The 20,891-nt window shown below is 35.0% G+C and overlaps 1 protein-coding gene across 1 annotated transcript in view; it reads left to right on the forward strand.

The window, feature by feature from the left end:
* LOC120534180 (ubiquitin-conjugating enzyme E2 N) overlaps window positions 1-20,891 on the forward strand; it is a 33,107-nt gene that overhangs the window by 3,199 nt on the left and 9,017 nt on the right. The window contains exon 2 of the mRNA XM_039761538.1: window positions 19,031-19,277. Coding sequence (XP_039617472.1) covers window positions 19,031-19,277 — 247 coding nt within the window. The remainder of the gene's footprint in view (window positions 1-19,030; window positions 19,278-20,891) is intronic.

Here is a 20,891-nt window from a genome sequence, read left to right on the forward strand (position 1 = left end):
AAATTCTTCTGCCTTGAGGACAAAGCCATTTTAGACACAACTACAGCTGTTTTTTTTTTTTTTTTGTTTTTTTGGACATGTGTTAATGTGGTGCTGTGTCATCACCACTGTCCATATGTTATTGTGCCTAGTCTACCTGGCAGTCATTCATGAGTGCAGTACTGATTTTCACTTGGTAGTACTGATTCTGTGAACAGGCAAGTGCTGTTACATTTTCAGAGCTTTGGTATTGACTAGGTACTGAAGTGCAGGTTCTTGTGACATCCCAAGTCTGCACTTGGATCTTGTTTGTACCACAAATTCTGCTATAGAATGTGTACTTGAGGCGAAATTAAACATGGTTCTGTCAATATTAAGCAAAATACATTTTTAATTTTGGGCTAGATTCCTGACACCTGTAGTTAATGTTACAAGTGTAATGAGTAGTTCATGCAAGACACTTGAAAGATCTCAAATTAATTGAAGCAGTTACATATAATCTAATTTAATATCTAAAAGTTGATACGTAGGAGAGATCAAGAGGTATATGAAACATTTGGCTAATGTGATTCAGCGGGTTGGAAAATGAATGGATGGATGGAATTTTTGCCACTTTGTAAATTTAGAGGTTTGTTTACTCTTTACATCAGAGATAATGTTTGATTTGTGTTTTTAATAATGACTTGAAGAGGTAAATGTGAATGTGTAAGTGACTTCTTTGTTAGTAAGTTTTAAAGTTCATGTCTCATTAAGGTTAAGCTATATAGGAATGCATATTCCGTGTTCACATACAATGGAAAATATTCACTTTCCAGGGAGAAATTTTAAGTGGATGCCCTTCTGAATGTTAGATACCAATGGGGCATTGTGGAGATAATTTTTTATAGGATTTTATTGGGTTCTGTCGCAGCACTAGCTGCTCACATTATTTTTTATTAACTATAAGAAAAAAAAGAGTAGATCATCCTGAACTATCATTTATTGGCCTTGTTGTCTTTGGATCAATGCAGCATCTACTTAATGTGTAATCTTTTTATTTAAAAAATGCATTTCTTTTCATATGGAATGGATTGGACAGTAGATAAACAGTGACCTTGCATTTCTCCCAAAACCCAAACTTGAAATGCAAATGAACAGAGAGAAGTGGGCCTGTGCAAGCTTGTCCAATAGTATCTTGTTTAATACTCTAGTCTGCTAGCTGTTGTACTGGAGCAGCAGTAAGGACAGAATGTGGATTCCATAACTGGCCGATCACTCACACCTTCATATTAGGACTTAAATACAATGGTACTATCTCAAGTTAATGTGAAAAGACAATTTTCCCATGGGGATTAATAAAGTATATCAAATTTAAAAAAATCAAGAACTTTTGCTTTATTCTCTAAATGTAGTCTCATTTAATTTTTCTATTGGCTGTCATTAATTTTTACTCGCTAATGTTTGTGTCATGAATTATAAGCAACTCTTGCTTTGTTGGTTTTTGTAGGAATTATTGCAGCTTAAAATCATTTAGTAGATTTTAGCATGTACATAATCTTTTGGATGTTCTGTAGTTTATAATATTTTAATATTGAAGTCCTATATTCATATATACATAAAAACTTTTAAGTAATTTGTTAATACAGAAAAGGAGAAAAGATGCTTTCTGTGGTATGAGGTTTAAGAAAGATCATGGAGACCTGGTCCATAATTGTCATTCCATGGCTTTTTCTGAGTAGATATAATTGCATCTGGGGATATATTAAAATTGTAAAGGTATTTGAAAAGAGACTAATATCGGCCAATTTTAGACTTCCTCTTAACAGCTTTACAACTTTCAACTTTTGTAATAACTTTCAAATTATGTTCTAGAAGCATGTTGCGTGGGAAATTAAATGGCTGTTGCAACAGAAATATAGTTCGTCCCTAATACCTTAATTAAAACTAGTTTCTAAAACCTGGTACACTGCATGGTCAGACAAAATATACAGTATACAGGAGGCTGAGACTGGGCATTTATCCATCGTTGATTATAGAGCATTGATAATGTGCTGTGAAGGCTAATGCTATATCTCTGTTGTATTGGAGTTCCCAGTTGTGATGTTTCACCCTTCCAGTTTATGTTCACTTCAATTTCCAGTTGGATTTTTGCAAGAAATGCGAGGTTACAATTGATTTGTAAAAGATTAGCTTTGTTTTTTGTGAGTGAGAATTTGGATAACATTGCTTTTTCAATAGCATTTGAACATAGCATAATGCATCACTTGCTATAGCAGTGTTTTTTTTATTTCTGTAAATGTTTATTTTAAAATGTCTACAGTGCCCTTGCTCTGAGAGAACAAAAAAAAAAAAAATTAAATTGAGAATAAATGCAAGAATAGTTCTGTGACTTTATAATCCATGAAAATGCCAAGTGCAAAATTTTGCTGCTGCTTGAATTTTCCTGTGTGGAACTGATGACCATCCCAAACTAACCCCCATACCTCCCCCCAACCCCCGAAAAATGCATATGCAGCTTTATAAAAGACAAATCACAATTAGGTCATGCATGCATACAAAATATTTCTAAATTTGATTTTTATAGGCAGACTTACAGCAGGTTTTGTTCAATATTCTGTCTATTGTTAGTGCAAGAATTGCATTATACTGCATATCTTTTAACAATCTCGTGATTAAGTGCTTGAAGCAGTTTAGGTTAAGCTTAATTCATTTACTGCATCCTTTCTCTTTTCACTTCAAATTTAAAGGAAAATGTGGGGCTGGGGACAATTAAATAAAAAATTCTTCCCTGTCTTTGCCAGTTGTGACCTGACAAATGCAATGCAGAGATGCTAATAACAGCCAGTTCAGTTTACATCACTGCCTTTTCTGAAGCTAAGAAATCAAATCGCTCCCTAAAACTCTTGCTGTCTGCCTCAATTTTAAATTCTTCTTCTAGCCTTGGTTTGTCTAGCTCCATGGATGAACCTCCAATTGATCGAAAAAAAAAAAAAAATTAAAAGATCTTCAAAACTAATTGATGGTGTTTTATCCTTTGTATGGCAGCAAGGAGATCATTCTTAATAGTGGTTGGGAGTTTGTAGTTGTTTTTTTTCCCTGTCTTTTCCACTGTGCAGTTCTAAATGCATTCAGGCAGCTTTTGTCTTGTGTGTTTTTGAGAGCTGTGGATCAACTTTAGGTAAATTTTACTTCCAGGGGTTATTAAAAGTAAAACTTGCCTATGTTCTTTTATGCAGTGCACACTTGTTTTCTCTTGATTTCTGTTATCTATTTAGTATTTAGCATTTAGAAAGTTTGGCATATATATTTTGGCTTTGTGTACACATGTATGAATTTCCATCTAAAATGGCTCGAACCTAAGATGATGATAAACAAGAGGTGTTCATTCAATACATGAACTTTTACAAGAAACCAATGTTTGCTTTTGCCAACACAATCTTTTATACCATACTTTGTTGATTTGTCCAGTATATACTGAAGGAAAAACGGATGCCCCTTTTACTTTATCATTGACTCTGTCCACACACAGATTTGTTTGTAAATTGTCATAGTAAGGCCTAAGGCTACGTACAAGGCCATGTAGCCCTTCATCTCATCTTTAGTCATGGTCTTCCACTTTGAGTAACAAGAATGCGGTGACAGCTCAGCAGGGGAATCTAAAATTTTCTTGCCATACCTGTTTGTCTCGTCGCTCATGAGCTGAAAGGCAGCCTCTGGAAAGAACAGCTTGAAGTAATCGATTGGCTTGTAATTTGTTGTGTTCACTAGCATACCACATTGTCTTGTGAAGTCCAGTAGCCAGCTTGCCTTCCACTGATCGATGTTTGGGTAGTCCTCCCAGATGAGCTCTACCATAGGTGCTTTAGTCAAATAAGTGTGTTCAGCACTGCAATCACCTGGTAGCTGATCAGCTGGGAAGCAATTAGCTGATGCCAGTACCTCGCTTTCCTTATCAACCTTGATCTCTGGATCACTCTTATCAAAGTCTGAGTCTAACCAGTCAGAGTCTGATTCTACTATAATACACAAAATGTTGTCTGCTGAGTGTTTTGCTTTGCACATTCTCTTACCTGTAACTTCAGATGTTGATACCATTTTTGCAGTTGTTTGTCCTTTGCTAATCTATTTCAAATCAATAAGGCAAACTTTCCTTCTAGTGAAGAGATTTGAACTTCAACATAACAGCAGGTTTTGCCAATGTTTACAGTTGATTATCAGCCTCTACTCCGGATGCCAACTAACGTCAACATTCGCCCTCAGCCACTCAATATACATCGATATCTGCCCTGAAAGAAAGACTCTGAATAAAATACAAATATGTATACATATTTATTAAAAAGTGTACTTTGTCAATGGATGTTTGTGAACATAAATCGATTCCATTTTAACCTTTCTTTTGTTGCTTTTACATTTTACTTAAGAATGCTTTTTTTCACATCCAATAATAATAATTTTAAATTCTTTACATTTATATAGTGCTTTTTTCATTACTCAAAGAGCTTTGCATTGCAAGTAGGGAAGACCCGGGATGCGGATCCATGATCTCCTTACTGTGAGGCAGCAGCATAACCACTGTGCCAGGGATGAAAGAAAGCCCATCCGGAACATCCATTAAATTTCCCAAGACTGCTTGCTTCTGTATCTCTAAAAAGTGATTGCAAAAGCAGCTGTATGTTCAATATATATAAAGAACCTTTATGGCAGGTATGATGAGGCTGATCATATGAATGTGTATCCCACTGGTTTTAATTGGCATGTGAATGATGGGTTTGTGACCTGGTGGTCAGAGACACAGACAGAGAATTCAATGGATGTTCCTTTGGGTGGGCTTTCTTTATTGCAACCATACTGTCTCTATCAAACCTTCAAATCCCCAGATCCTATCCGTCCCTTTTCTTTCTCCACATAACCAATCACCACACAATAAATGTCTTCGGGAAAGTAAAAACAGATAAAACACTGTATTCAAAACTTTTAAGGAACACTGAAAAATTTTTGTGTTATATGTTTAATTATTCCATTCATGCATACAGGGTCAGGAGCAGGCATCTAGGCAGGAACAATCACTAGATGAGGCACCAGCTCATCGCCTGGTGAATACAAACAAAAACACGCACACTAGCGTCAGTTTCGCATCACCAAATCAACTAACCTGCATATCTTTGGAAGGAACCTGAGAATGGTGAGAACGCCCAGGGGGAAAACCTGCAAACACCAGGCGGGGAACACCTGAGACATGAACCCCTTACTGCACCACTACGCCACACACGTCACCCCAGATTATGTCTTCACAACCACAAAAATTTGGCTTTACATTTCCTAAAATTAAAAAAGGTTAATTTTTTTTTTGTCTGTATACCTAACCTAAATGTTTGCAAACCAGTTGTGGGTAATTCAAGGGAAATATGTATATTCAAATATATTGATATTGTAAATATTCACACATGTAATCATATTGTAAATATCTGTTCCCATTTGACAGTGCAATCAGTCTCGCAAGTATTCTCCCTAGCAGACAATGTAGGTTTTATGTTGTATATATACATTGTATGTGTGTTGTGTTCCTAGTCTTAGTATGAAAATTACTGAAATATTTGAAATTTACTGTCACAGTTTAAAACCAATGAGTGGAATTGATTGAGCCAAGGTATTATATGTAACAAATTACATATTTTCCACAGTGGCACAGAGGATAGTTCTGCCTCCTCCCAGGTTCAGCATTCCAGGTTCATTTTCATTTAATTCCTGCCACAACACCAAAGATGTGCATGTTAGGTAAACTAACTGCTAACCCCCACAGCCCTAAATTTCAATAAAGAAGATTATCAGAATATAATTAGATTTTTTTTCCTTTACTTACATAATGAATTGTTTAAGCAGCTGCTGGAAGCATAGCGCATGCATACTGTAGACTTGACTTAACAGGTCCTGCTTAGGACACTCTGTCCTTTGCACTGGTATGTGTGTTTTTTTTATCCTAGGAATGGCATGAAACAAATGATTTAAAAAAACATACATGTGTGTCTTAGAAAGCTATTTATTCAATACAAATGACAAGAATTGAGTACACTCACTTTTAGTACAGATTAAATATTGCTAGCCATGTTTGACAAGATGCAGCCTGTCTACATTATCTTCAAATGGAAAATATTACAGCAGTTTGATAAAATAACTGTCTTAATATTTTCTGATACAAATATAATCAATACATTCCACACTTCAGTCACACTGCAAATCAGTACATCAAAACGTAGATCCAAAAACAAAAACAAATAATGCAATTATATGTAAAGTAATATTAAGTATAGCCATCCTATTGCTCTTTGCAAGCCTCACTATTTGTGAATTAGCCTAAAAAATACTAACCCTATTCTCATGTTTTTCAATATCCTATTCTTGAATTTAGAAGCACTGTGCATTTTATGTGTTTTGCAAATACATATGAATTTATTAACTAAAGTCTATGTCACATTAGATGACTTTTCCATTGATTATCTTGGACAGTGGGTGGCAGCCAGGAGTGCTACCCAAATGCCGATCAACTAATGTGATATACCCAATGATCAAGACCTACCAGTTTGTAAATGATGAGGTTAAAATCAAACATTTGATTTTCTATTTGGTTGGAGGGGTGAGCTCTTCGCTTGCGAGAGCTGAGAACCTATGAACATTCAGCTGGAAGTACAATTCATAGAATGTTTTTTTTTTTCCAGTTGTCAGTTGTAAAACTTGGGTATTGGGTATTTTGCACATTCCTGAGAATGGCTGTTATAAGAGTGTCCCATCTGAAAAGAATAGTCTGCTTCGCAGAATATATTGTCTGTCTCAGCTATTTATGTAATCTTAGATTTTGTTCAACACGGAAAGGGCTAATAATGATTTAAAACAAACTCACTCCTACATATTGTATGGCTGAGACAGAGGTGTTGCATTAGCAGTTTTGTGGTTCTTACTATGTTGATAAAAGTTGGCATGCTAAGCATCGATTGATTTATTCAGCATGAGTATTATCACATTAGTCATATAAAATGTATATAATTTAGTTACAAAACACATCTTCATTGTTAACATCAAAGATGACACATTTTTAACTTTCAGACTCTTTGAAGTGTTTTCTTTGACCCTTTTCATTTAGAACAATACTCTGATACTCTGCTTGCAGAATATGTCTTAACATATTTAGTATTACAAAATTCGCAGACTGATTGCCGATGGTGCAGTAAAAGGCCAAAGATGTTGAATTTTGATCTCTGGTTAATTGACGCATGTACCATTAATATTTGCATATCTGTTATTGTACATTGTTCTTCCTTAAGTCTTGTTTTAAACCAAAATATACTAATGCTGTCTGTGTAATGGTAATTTATTCCTTTTTTCAGATAGTTGGGAAAAGTTAAAATATGCCTGTTAAGTCCTAGTCCTCTAAAATGATAACTTTACTGTCAATTCTGTTTCATCAGTGCTAAGTAATAAACTGTTGTAACTAGTTCAAATGCAGGGCAGTAGAACAGACCCTAGTAAGTATTGTATCAGAATTCCTAATATCAGAAAAAGTTTATTTCCTTTTCAAGAGTGTTTATGTCAAACGAAAAGTTTCTATTTAGTTTTAAAAACTTCTACTTTATTGTACTGTAAATGTATAAAGAATATGCTAAGCTTTAATATCTGTGTTGATCACTGACTTTTAACTCTTAATTTTGTGCAATATCACACAACAAGGGGGAAGAGTAGATGTGGAATAGCAAAACACCAAATACAGAGCTTTAACATTCTTTTATCAGCCCAGCATATGCCAGACATAAACATTTTTTCTGTCACAGAGATTGAACTTGAATCACTGGTGAGCATTTCAATACACATCCAGGATGATCTTCATTCTGGCCAATAAAATGTTAGATAAAGCTGTATAAGATTATGTGCTGATGTCTAACAGTGATATGGATAAGCACCAAATCAGCTTCTATAAGGAAAGCACTAGTTACTTTTGGTACCAAAATTAATAGTTCTGCTGAGCTCTTAAGATGGTCAGAAACTATTTTAATCAAGTCATTGCAAGTTAAATAATGATTGAGCTAAGATGCCCAAATATTCTAGAGGACATTAAGTGGGGATTTGTCTAAAATTAGTGAGATTACCACTGTCAAGACAAGCCTTTTTAGAGTTGCAGAAGCTATTTTCAAATCAGCTGGCACAGAGCCAAAACATATGGTGTATTACTGTAGTCATGATTGTAGCTATGACATAAAGTTGTAATTTAATAACCAAAAGGGTTTTAGAATCTGGTGCACAAATGGTAAGTATAACTTTAGTGACTTAAACCATGGATCATTGTGTATAAAATGCAAGATTTTCTGACAGCCAGTGTACCCTTGTGCCTAAGTCCAGGGACCACAATGTTCATTTCCGGTCTGCAGCTAACTAATATACATTCAAGCCAATTGTAAGATTATATGTAAATGTAAATAGTAATATATTGGTTTTGCTATTGAAATTGAGTATTGGAAAATTAGCACAGTATGTCTTACTCTTATTCTATGTTAATTAATGTTGACTTATTTTATTTTCTTACTGTGTCTCTTATTTTTCTATTCTTTATTATGTAAAGCACTTTGAGCTACATTTTTTGTATGAAAATGTGCTATATAAATAAATTTTGTTGTTGTTACTGAGAGAGTTTAGACATAGAAAATGCAGATGGTACTTTGAAGGAGTCACTTAATATTGAGGTTTGATTTAAAAGATTTTTTCAGAGAAAGATGTGATAAGAAAGTAGTTATTTAATGGACAGCTTATTAAAGGATAAGTTCAGTATTTTTAAAGTCAAAATAATTTTTCAGTCATGTTACATATTCATTTGCCACATGAAATTGTGGTCCAAAATAAAACATTTTTTTTTATAAATTAAAAAATTGCATTTCTGTGGTTCAAATAGGGCGCAAGAGGGACCAGTCTAAACATGAAATCAAGAGACAAATAATTAACTCTCTTGTCTTAAAAAATTGATTATTGATCTGCATCTTGAGATTTCATACATGTTTATCAGATGTCCATATACATATTAAATGTTGGGTTTTTAGATGCATTGGTGTTTTGTCATTCTCACTTTCTGTTGGAAAATATTTGAGCATAGGTCAACTATATGCACAAAAGGCATTTAAAAAAAGTTAAAAATCAATTTATATATCACCTAATACATAATAGTATGGTATGGTGTGGTGTTTTCCTCCTTTAGCTTTGTGCACACTGCTTCATTATAAACGAACGTGTAACTCTTATGGGCACCCTGCTAATGTGATAGCTATCTTCTGAAGAGCTTGGTTACTAAGAATCCCATCAAGAAGTAAGGTTTCTTTTCTTGGATTGAGTTCAATTATGGCATAGATCCAGAGTTTGGAGTAGCTAATCTGAGAGCTAGTGATCCCTTGAAAAAGCTCAGAGTGATTACAGAGTGTGTTCATCCAGAAGGGGCTCTAGTGAGAGAGTGCTTTCAGCCTCCAAAAACATAGTATGAGAGACTTGCTTTTATCTTTGAAGCCCACAGTTTAAAAAGCACTTTGATATCTTTTGATTGGATACATATGTACTTACAGGTATATGTCAAAGTTTGCTTATCAGTTGCTGAATATATAGAAGGTCAGTTTGTGACTTCCCTTCAAGGCACCACTTTGTAGTGAAATATTGAGAGTTCTAATCCCTCTTTAACATTGCTGGTAGTTTAGATGAAACTCCTATGGCTACATAAACAAGTTAGCTAACAATAAATCTACAAAATGATATCTGATCCACTGAACATTGTCCTCCTTGAACTAGTGGAAGGGGTTCTGCATCTTTATCAAGGCTTTGTGTGCCATTGAAAGGATAGTAAAAAGTGGTAATGACCACTTAGTTTTACAGTATTCAACCCCACATATTAGCTTTGAAAACTATGTAACATTATTCTCTGCAAGAGTCTGTGTGTTAATTAATAAATATTAACCGCAATGCTTAATTTAGGTACATTGCAAAGTGCTGGCGTTTGAAATAGTTATATTTAGGTATTTATATATTTTATGAAATAATCACATATCTGTAAAAATCTTATTTTTGGCCACTTGCTTGTCTGCATAGTGACAATCAAAGTATAAGTTTAATTAGGTAATTTTTAAGTGGGCCATTTTGTTTATAACTTTCACAAGTAAAGGCAGTTAATATTTCATATAAATAATGTTACTGTGCAATTAAACTATTATAAAAATGAATTAGTATACATCTTTTATACTACTGCTTGTTTTTGCTAAGTAGTAAAAGCATCCAAAGCTAGACAAAAGCTATGCATATTCTGTGTATAATTTACCTACAGCGTCCAAACCATTCGGTAAAACAGAAGTTTCTGCTTAAATCTTCTGTTTTAGACATTTGTTTCTTTAAATCTTGCTTGTGTAGAGCTGGTGCGTGTCTGAGCATCAGAGCATGCAGAACAGGAACTTGTCTTAAGATAATGCTGTATCAAAGGCCAGGTACTTGCATAGACCCACACAAGGTCTTACTGTGAACTTCTAGTCTACCAGTTACCCTGACTCAGGGCTTTGGATTGTATGTGTGCATTAGTGGACTATGTGATGGACTGGTAATCTCTCTTGGCCTTTTTCCTGCATTGTGCTCAGTACAGCCTGTATAGGCTCTTGCTCCCTGCTTCTCTGAATTAGAGTGGGTTTGAGAATAATTATTACTATTATTAGTTTGCCAGTGAACATAATTGTTTCTCTAAATGTTAATTTCCAAAAAGCCATAACAGAATGTAAAAGTGAATTGTGGTATCCTAATGAAAGCATTGGAATTTCTGATAAAACATTTTTTTGCAGAGATAGAGACATGGTAGCCTTCAATTTTCATAATGCTCAACATATTCTTGAGCATTGTTTATTATAGCTTTAGTCATTCAAGTTTATTGCAGCATCACAGTTAAAAATTCCATTTGAGTACTTTATTTAGATGTAATCAATTCATTCTTAGGACAAAACCTTTGATTTGGCCATATCATATTGAACACTTCTTTGTGTATTTCAAAGGTGGATACTCTGATACACCCCAACAACAAACTTGACCCTCCAGATATATAACAAGTGGTGTTAACAACATGTTGTACCACCACACTTAGTTTTTACCCCACCTGTACAACTGATTTATTATTAGTAACCTTTCTGTACCTTGGCTACATGTATTGTCTGTTTGTTAATTATTCTGTCTGCTACATACTGATTTTACAGCATATTTAGTAATCACTCACTGCTGATGTTTATTAACCCCTCATTTGATTAGTTATTTATGCCTCTGCTGCACGTTATGCTATTTCCTCTTATACAAAATACATTATTTTGTGTGGTAACATGACATTAACCAAATCACTCATGTTTGTCATTATAGCAGTGATTTTTTTTTTTTCGGCTGCTACAGTAATTGTTTATAAAGTTTAATTAATAGGATGGTGAATTTGTACCATCAAAGCTTATTATTCATTCCTTCACCATTAGGTGGTAAAGAATTACAACTTTATCTAGCATTTTCATGCTTTATGTCATTTTTTCCCTCTTGTGGGGCATGTCTTTCAATCATAATATTAGCAGTTGACTAATGTCTTAATTCCTGGAACCATATCATTCTGAGAAGTTTTTATTAATTAAGCAGAAATTTTTTAAGTACTGTAGCTTGTAAAAAGCACATTCTGTAGTTATTTTCTGTTGTGCTGTAATTTGGCATTACTGTATATCAGGGACAGTGGAATGCTTCACAGTGCATGTTCGCTTTTGGGTTATATTAATCAGTGTATTGTCAGAGGATCCTGCAGATGCAATTTGTTTATTTTATTTTTTTTGAAAATAAGTCCACTATTTGTCACTTATGTATCATACTACTTTGTAACTTTTTTAAGTTTTAAAAATATATTACATGTTTTTTAGATAGCATTTTAAATAATAAGGAAAACTAAAAAGTAGTGATAAGTGAACACAGTGGAACTTTAAATGTTCGGGAACTGCACAGAATTTTGTGAAATTCATTGAAGTCAGTGGAGGAAAAAAGATCTGAAATTTTGAATGGATTGTAAAGGTGCATGCAGTGGGTCTGTTAAGTGTTCCAGGGGGCAGGGAAAGTGTCTGCCAACTATGCTGGACTTGGGGGCCATAAAAATGTTATCTGAGCTGTGAAGGAACCGTGCTAAACACTGTGCCTCTAACAACAAAAGATGCAGACTGAAATAAAATACAACAAATGGTCTCAAACTAGCATATATGTATATACACATATATCAAATTATAGTTATTCTCTGTGAAGGCATAAAGATATATGATACTGTCATATCAGACTTCCTATCTTGATGCCTGTCAAACTTGGCTATTAAGTCAAGCTTACCTCTCAATGATAGCATTTTTCTGGTGAGTTCAAAGTATCTTTCTCCCTGCTTTTCAGCTTCTCATGACACAATTAATTCAAAATAACAAGCGCTTTCAAATATGTGCAATTACAAGAAAAGATTTTTTTGGAAACTGTGAGAGGAGGTGATACATTGCTTTGGTCAAATACTACGCTTGCTGTGATTGTTTAAGTCATTTGAACTTTGTTCCGTATGTGATTGTGTATACAGTATATGTCTTAGTGTATTTATACATTTGTATTTTTTTAAACTCCTATCTTTTGTGTTGTTAGCTTTTTTTGTTCTTTTTAATCTTTTAATATTTACATTTTTTGTTCATTGTAAAGAAGTCTTCTGCTCTGAAGATGCACTGTAATTATAATGTAAAAAGCACCCCAGCGTCAATCAGACAGTGGTGCCTGAAAGATCTGAATAGTTGGCAACTACTGATCAAGACACCTGCATTTACTGTTAAATGTATTTGGGAATTGTTTTCATGAATGGTTGCTTTGAGCTTATTAGGCATGGGCATGGGAAACAGCATTTCATACAATATTTAAAATGATTTATCAAGCAATACATAAATTGTGAAGAGCTGTTTCTAGAAGAAAGATGAGAAACCAAATGCACTGTACACTTCACTGCCGCTTTCATGTTACTAAACGGAAGTATTTCCGCTAGCAGCATAAACAGTGTACTGCTGCCTGCAGGTGTTTACTCAGACACTTTTTCTTCAACTTATATTTTTATTTGATTTGCAGCATTGGAGATTTTACTTTAGACAATATGAAGAAATCTAAATGCACTGCATTTGCTAATCTGAGTTGCTGTTTTAGTGGGATGGTGGGGGTAATTTAATATTTAGGTTATGATTTGGAAAGATAAAGGCAACATGATGGTGCAGTGGTTAGTACTGTGACCTCAATGAATTTATTAACTTTGGCTTTAATCCCATGTGAGGTTGTTGTCTGGGTGGAACTTCCACTTTCTCCTTGTTTCTGTGTTGGATTTTCTCTTTGCTTTTTGGTTTTTCTCCTACAACCCCAAAGATGTACATGTTTCTTTAATTGGCTATTACAAATTGGACTGGGGTAAATTTTTTTTCTTTGACAAGGCCCTGTGATAGACTGGAGCCCAGTCCTGTTGTCCCTCCAGCTGTGATCAAGTGCTGATGGGATAATGTCTGGCTCCTCATAAACCGGAATTTGATTAAAGGAATACTACAGCTACTACACCCAATATATATATACACTAGGCTGACCCGCCTTTTAAGGCGACCAACTTTTAAATTGACCACTTCTTAAGGCAATTCAATATGTAGATCAATTTGGTATTTTATACAAACTCATTAATTTGGTTATATTGCATTTGAGCGGTATTACTTTAATACTCATAGTTTGTTATTTTTGTGATGAAATTTAATCTTTTTTTCTATATTGAGGTCGCCCTTTTGAACCCCCCTCATATACTACGCCGTGTGGCATTTGTACTCCATCAACATTAATTCTTTCCAGAGACATAATTTTGTCTGTTATTCCAGCGCATCGCGCACAAAAGCAAGGGAATGATGGGAGCACCAGAACTCTGCTCACATCATGTCGCTTTTATATAGTAAGAAAGAAGAAGAAGATATCGCACAGTCTGGAGTAAAAAAATCATCTTTTACCTGGAAAAACGTAACTACAAATCCCATCGTGCATTGCAAAATGGACGGGGTGTGTGTGAAACTCCGCGCCTGCGTAGCACTCACGGGACGGAAGGACAATCCCGACCGCTTATATATATATATATATATATATATATATATATATATATATATATATATATATATATATATATATATATATATACACACACACACTAATAAAAGGCAAAGCCCTCACTCACTCATTGACTCATCACTAATTCTCCAAATTCCCGTGTGGGTGGAAGGCTGAAATTTGGCAGGTTCATTCCTTACAGCTTCCTTACAAAAGTTGGGCAGGTTTTATATCGAAATTCTACACGTAATGGTCATAACTGGAAGCTGTTTTCTCCATTTACTGTAATGGAGATGAGCTTGAACGCCGTGGGGCGGAGTTTAGTGTGACATCATCACGCCTCACGTAATCACGCAGTACATAGAAAACCAGGAAGACCTCAAAAAGCGCTGAAGAAAACATGCATTATATAATTGAGAAGGCAGCGAAACAATAAGAAGCGGCGAGTGACATATACAACCATATTCATGAGTTCTGCTACTTCGGAAACAAAGCACGATGTAAACCTACACTTTAAATTAAGTTCATAGACAGGCTGCCGCTGGCGTTTGTAATTTAGTGCCTGCCCATATAAGGCCGTCCGTCAGCGGCAATCCAATAGCAAACTCCACTAAATATTCACGGGTGAAGGACTGTGCTTATGGAGAGGAAGATGAGATGGTCAGGGTGGTGTTTGACACAAACTCAGCGAAACTGCGAGAGAAAGTTTTAAGTGCCAGGACTAAGGTAACATTAAATACAGCCATGGACATAGCACGAGATGGCACCAGCACAGCTGGGAACCTTCGATGCATGTACACCGAAGCGGCTCACGTGAACTGACGCAGTGCACAGATAAAAGCAACAGTTCCAAAGAGCTGAACAAAACCGAATTACACAATTGAAAAGGCAGCAAAAATATGAAGCGTCTGATACATACAAGCATATTCATAAATCCAGCTACTGCGGAAACAAAGCACACGTTGGAAAAAGTCAATGTCCCGCTAAAGGAAGACAGTGTAAAAAACCCGTGCATGCAGTGTGTCAGGTCTCAGATAAAGAAGAAGGCGAGCTGTTTATTGATGCAGTAAGAAGCGAATCGATGAATGAAACCTGTCATCTTTACAGCGATTGACAAACACGGAATGTAACTTGAACACAACACATCCTACAAATACGAACCTGATTGAAAGAAATAATGATAATCAAATCCTTGATGACAGCAACACTCAGTAACACTCACAAAACAAATACTGTATATTGACAGTCATGTTACGTTATTTTTAAAATGTTCCCTTTTCTTTTCTAGCTTTTTAACACACTACTTCTCGCTGCGATATATACGCGGGTATATATATATATGTATATATATATCCCGATCTACATACTCGAATAATGGATACTTTATTAGCCATCAATGATTGTTTTGGTAAAGCCATACTCAGTGTATTCATTAGATGAGCGGTAAAAAGTAAGAGCGAGGGAGGATGACTTATTGAGGCATGCAGGCTGTAGTCGCGTCAACTCTATCTGAATTGCGCGATCACATTTGAAAAAATATATCTTTTCAAGTTCTATTTAGTCCATATGTGTCAAACTCAAGGGCGGGCCACATCCGCCCGGCGTAATTATATCCGGCCCGAGATCATTTTATATACTGTATTATTGTTATTAATGGCCGGGTATATGAAGCGCTGGTAACACAATAAACTACAGATCCCATAATGCAGCGCTTCAGCTGCCTTGCGAACACTTACGCGTTAATCAAGTCTAGCTTATGATGCTGCAAGTTATTGCGAAGCTAGCTCACACGATGCTGAGAGAAAAGTTGATTCTGAAAATAGAGCCTTTAAAACCGATGGGAGGCTGAGTATATGTTTACTGAACCCGTGTGTCTCATTTGTGGAGCTAATGTGGCTGTAATTACAGAATTTAATCTAAGGCGGCACTATGAGACAAAACATCAGGGTAACCTGAATGCAATGCAGAAGATACAGAAAGCAGAATAATTAAATAAGAATCTGACACTTCAGCGGACGTTTTACCGTGCACAATCACAAAGTGATTTCAAGTGAAGCTGCTTTTATGGGAGACACAAATGCACCTTGCCCCACTTTCCCTGTTGCCAAGTAATGTTAAACCAAGTCGTCACTACGGTGTTCCCAAATCGCACTTTGCTGATAAACTGAGCGCGCACTGAGTTTGCACGGCGCTTTGGTGACTTTGAAGAACAAAAAGTCCGTCTACATGCGGCTCGAACCTTGTGCATGTTTGGTAGCACATATCTGTGTGAGAAGCTCTTCTCAGTGATAAAGACTAACAAAACAGCACACAGGAGTCGCCTCACTGATGAGCACCTGCAATCCATCCTGAGAATCTCCACAACACAGAACCTCACACCAAACAGAAACGAACTTGTTGCCAAAAAGATGCCAGGCGTCCAGCTCTAAAATGACATATGAGCAAAGACAACTGAATGATTTGATTTGTTATTGCTGAAAGGAACACATTTTATTTATATTTCCAGGTTTTGTTATGCAGCATGTTCATATTTGAATTTGTATAATTTTGACAGGATATATTTTTATGGAGAGCAAAATCTTTTGGGATATTTAAAATCTAAGTTTATTTTTATATAAAATTACATAAGAGTAAAGAAATTTGAATGTTTGTTCTTTTAACGTTTACTTTATTTCTAACTTGCATAATTTAGACAGGATATATTTTTATGGAGAGCAAAATATTATAAGTTGTTTAAGGTTTGAGTTGATTTATTCAGAATAATATTCCTGTCTGTTTTACCATTCCTACCAAAGATATTTCTGTCGACTAAATAAAAATTCCTTCTATTTAAAATTTAAATAGAACTTGAACAAATCGATAGTTCATAATATCCACGCAGACTTGCACGTAAGAGCGGGAGTTTTAACAAGCAGCGTATTGCACTGATACGAAATAGCTGTGTGTGTATATATGTAGATATGTATGTATATGTATATATATGTTTATATATGTGTGTGTGTATGTATGTATATATATGTATTTGTGTGTATATATGTGTGTATGTATGTATGTGTGTATGTATATGTGTGTATATATGTAGATATATATATATATGTATGTATATGTATATATATATATGTTTAGATATGTGTATATATATATATATATATATATATATATATATATATATATATATATATGACAACAAAACTCATCACTCACAACAGTGACAAAACAATTACATTCACAATCATGTTACGTTATTTTCAAAATGTTTCCTTTTCTTTTCATTGCTTCTTTAACACACTACTTCTCCGCTGTGAAGCGGGTATTTTGCTAGTATATATATATACAGTAATCCCTCCTCGATCGCGGGGGTTGCGTTCCAGAACCCCGCGATAGAAAAATCGCAAGTAGAAACCATATGTTTGTGTAGTTTTTATATATTTTAAGCCCTTATAAACTCTCCCACACTGTTAACATTATTAGAGCCCTCTAGACATGAAATAACACCCTTTAGTCAAAAGTTTAAACCGTCCTCCATGACAAGACAGAGATGACAGTTCTTTCTCACAATTAAAAGAATGCAAATAGATCTTCTCTTCAGGAGCAGAGAATTTCAGAGGGAGAGAGAGAGCGCAAAGAAAAGCAAACAATCAAAAAATCAATACTTGTGCTTTTAAGTTTGCCGCGGCATTTTTAGAGGAGCGTTAGTATCTTCTAAGCAAACAGCCCCTCTGCTCACATCTCCTCCGTCAGGCGCAGAGAACGTCAGAGAGAGAGAGCGAGATTAAAGCAACAATCAAAAAATCAATACGTGTGCTTTTGAGCTTTTAAATATGCCGAGCACCGCAATAAAGCGGCATTTTTTGAGGAGCGTCAGTATCTTTTAAGCAAACCGCCTCTGTGCAAACAGCCCCTCCGTCAGGCGCAGAGAATGTCAGAGAGGGTGAGAGAGAGGCAGAGACAAGCAAACAATCAAGCTCCGCGCGGGATGCATATCTTATAGCATTGAGGAGTTTTAGTTAATATGTAATACATGCTCTGATTGGGTAGCTTCTAAGCCATCCGCCAATAGCGTCCCTTGTATGAAATCAACAGGGCAAACAAACTGAGGAAGCGTGTAGCATAAATTAAAAGACCCACTGTCTGCAGAAATCCGCGAACCAGCGAAAAATCTGTGATATATATTTAGATGTGCTTACATTTAAAATCCCGATAGAGTGAAACCGAAAGTCAAAGTGTGATATAGCGAGGATTACTGTATATATATATATATATATATATATATATATATATATATATATATATATATATATATATATATATATATATATATATATATATATATATATATATATAAATATAAATATAAATTGTTACTTACCCCATGTAAATTTGTAGTGATGGCTGCGAAAAAAATTATTCTCACTTTAGAGTGGACAAGGTACATGGCAAAAATTGTGATTGAACTAGACCCAATAGTGACCAGTGCTGGATAACGGTAAATGATCTTAAAAAATGTTCAGGGAAACAAAGCAAAAAACAGGACTTGCTGCATTACCCACATTTCCGTTATCCATTTGTATGCTCAAAACACACCAACGGTCTGGAAAATTACTGTACAAAATAAACGGGAAAGACACTTACCCATAATACTGTGCCATTGTTTGTAATACTGTGCCATTGTTTGTATTTGTAGTCTTCTGTTGTATCTGTCATAATTGTGATACCGGTTATATCACAGACACAATCCTATGTCAGGGCAAGATAATTGTTGGTCATTGTCATGTGTGTTCTAAGCCCTGTATATACCAGTTTTCCATTATTGACAAGTAACTCAATACTATTAATAAATGTAATTTCTATTGTGTCACATTTTAGATCTATTCATGTTTTCAATTTTTTGGAGGTTCAAGATTTTGCTTTCTTATCTCTGTAGGAAACTCAGCGCTTGCTGGCTGAGCCTGTACCTGGGATAAAAGCAGAACCAGATGAAAGCAACGCACGCTATTTTCATGTAGTCATTGCAGGCCCACAAGATTCCCCTTTTGAGGGAGGGACTTTTAAACTTGAACTATTCCTTCCTGAAGAATATCCTATGGCAGCTCCAAAAGTACGTTTCATGACCAAAATATATCACCCTAATGTAGACAAATTGGGAAGAATATGCTTAGATATTTTAAAAGGTGAGTGTTTCTCTCTCTCTCTGTTACATAATAAAACTGAAACAGATGGGTAACAGTTGATGATTAAATATCTGCTATGTAACCCACAAGTACCCTTGGTGCTAAGAATTTTTAATCTGCTTTATATAGGGTCATCTTGGCAAATCATTAATTTATTTATTTTATTAATATTTTTGCTTAAAAAAGTAAAATTGCAGGGTTTTAAGTGGTGTATATTGTAAACTGAAAGAAATATTTTACAGTGGCTATTATGTAAGACAGTTCATAAGTACTTTCAAATTAAACAACTTTCCACTGCTTTACAGATTAATTGTTGTAGCCCTGTGGAGGATTAGGCAAGGTTAGTCCTGAAGAGCCCCTGAATGACTTTGGCTGGCATCTGTCCAGAGAATAGTTAGCAGTTCCCATAACCTACACTAGTTCTGTTTTTTTTTTTTTTTTAAAAACCTGAGACATAATGTTTCCAAGACTTTATTCAATGAAACAGTAACATCTATTGATTTTCTGTTATGTATAAGAAATTATAGTAGCTGATCTGCCCATCAGGATGTACTATAACAGTAAGTATACTGAACAGATTTAATTCCTATGGAGATGTAACTATGAAGGATGCAGTTACGCTGAGTAAAATGCCAAGCGGAAACTTATTTGATAGGTTGGGAAGGCATACCTGGTTTTGTAGTTATCTATTTCTGCTCATGACATGCAGAGATACTAGTTTTTAAGTCTGTCTCATGTGTGATGATTTAGGATTTTACCCGGTTATCTATATTTTTCACATTTTATGCAAATGTGTAAAATTTCCACTAAAGCAAAGATTGAACAGTGATATCTTTATAGATAATTTTAAATGTTATGTCCAAAATTTGTGGGTAATTTTATAATTTTGTGGTTGTTTGAAGTGCTTTTAGCATAACTACTTTTACAGTAAACTAAACCAGAAATGGCAATTGACAAGAATTATAGAATTGTTTGTTTGTATTGTACTGCAGTAGTTTATTAGATTATCTCAAAGCCATCATGTACTAACAGAGACAAGGCTGGGGAATTCCATGTCAAATCATCACACTTTTTGACCTCAATGTCACAGATTTTAACGAAACTTGGCCTGCTGATTTGGTCTTATGAGTAACCCATGGAACTGAAATTGCATGTGTCTTATATCAATATCAAGGGAGACTTGAGGTAACAAATTTTGAACATATTTTGGGTTAGGGGATATGACTTTGACTGGCTATATCTCCCTAAATACAATTTGCACAGAAATGGTTCCCATATTGTTTTAAAGCTCTTGTACAACTCTATAATGCCAAAATAACTAAAAAAAAAAAATAGACTTAATGACAAAATCAGAAATGTTGTAGTTTTTCTCTTCAGAAGGGCCTTGAGTTAAGTAAATGATATTTGAGATCATGAACTCTTTCATTGTATATTTTCAGAAAATGTAGATCAAGCCCTTCCTCATAAATCTGAAAAATTAACACAAAAATTAAACTGAAACTAGATGGGTTCTTAGAAAAATAAAGTGAGGAAAGAAATCCAACTTTGGTGGAATCATGAATAAGTTACGTACAACCTCTACTGTTTGAACGGTAAGGTGAGAATTGTAGAACA

This window comes from Polypterus senegalus, chromosome 8 (assembly GCF_016835505.1).
Source record: "Polypterus senegalus isolate Bchr_013 chromosome 8, ASM1683550v1, whole genome shotgun sequence".
Lineage (NCBI taxonomy): Eukaryota > Metazoa > Chordata > Cladistia > Polypteriformes > Polypteridae > Polypterus > Polypterus senegalus.